The sequence below is a fragment of the Merops nubicus genome, unplaced genomic scaffold (assembly GCF_000691845.1).
Source record: "Merops nubicus isolate BGI_N331 unplaced genomic scaffold, ASM69184v1 scaffold44638, whole genome shotgun sequence".
Taxonomy (NCBI): Eukaryota; Metazoa; Chordata; class Aves; order Coraciiformes; family Meropidae; genus Merops; species Merops nubicus.
The window spans coordinates 2,675-3,258 of record NW_008627192.1 but is presented as its reverse complement, the minus strand read 5'-3'; the positions used below and the strand labels follow the sequence as shown (position 1 = coordinate 3,258).

Below are 584 nucleotides of genomic sequence, written 5' to 3'. Positions count from 1 at the left end.
GGCTCGGAGAGGGATATCCACGTCTGGGGACAAATCCCCATCCTCATAGGGGACACCAGGGTCACACAGCCCCTCAGAGGACCCTGCTCTGAGCCCTGGCCACATCCCCCCTGCAGCTGTGCCCAGCAGCTCTCCACCACCTGCTCGCCCTGCACAGGGACCCCCAGGGTCTCCCTCCCCGCTGGTGCCACCGTATGCCCCAGCCCTACACACCCCCTCTGCCCACTCTCCTCGCCTGCCACCCCTTCAGCCCACCCCCTGTACGTTGCAGAGAGACCCGTGGAAGATGTCGAACCCGAGAAACGGCGACACCAAGCCCCCATGTTTGCCCCGCAATGGACTGGTGAAGATCCCCACGCAACCCAACGGCCTCGGCTCCGCCAGCATCACCAAAGGCACCCCCGCCGTGAAAAACCGCCTGTGCCAGCCTTCCTCCGTGCCTGCCATCCTCAGCCCGGCCTTAGCCCACCGCAGCGACCTGCCCATCCCCAGCCTGGCCTCCCCGCTCTCCTTGGCCGCTCTGGCCGGCGTCTCCTCCCCTCCCGGAGCTTCCTTGGTGGGACTGAATGCCAGCGAAGGCTCGG

General features: G+C 67.0%; 1 protein-coding gene across 1 annotated transcript in view; it reads left to right on the top strand.

The window, feature by feature from the left end:
- Positions 1 to 286: 286 nt before the first annotated feature.
- FBXL16 (F-box and leucine-rich repeat protein 16) overlaps positions 287 to 584 on the top strand; it is a gene marked incomplete at its 3' end in the record, with an annotated part of 2,642 nt that continues 2,344 nt past the window's right edge. The window contains 2 exon segments of the mRNA XM_008946235.1: positions 287 to 582; position 584. The exon segment at position 584 is cut by the window's right edge and continues 455 nt beyond it. Coding sequence (XP_008944483.1) covers positions 287 to 582; position 584 — 297 coding nt within the window.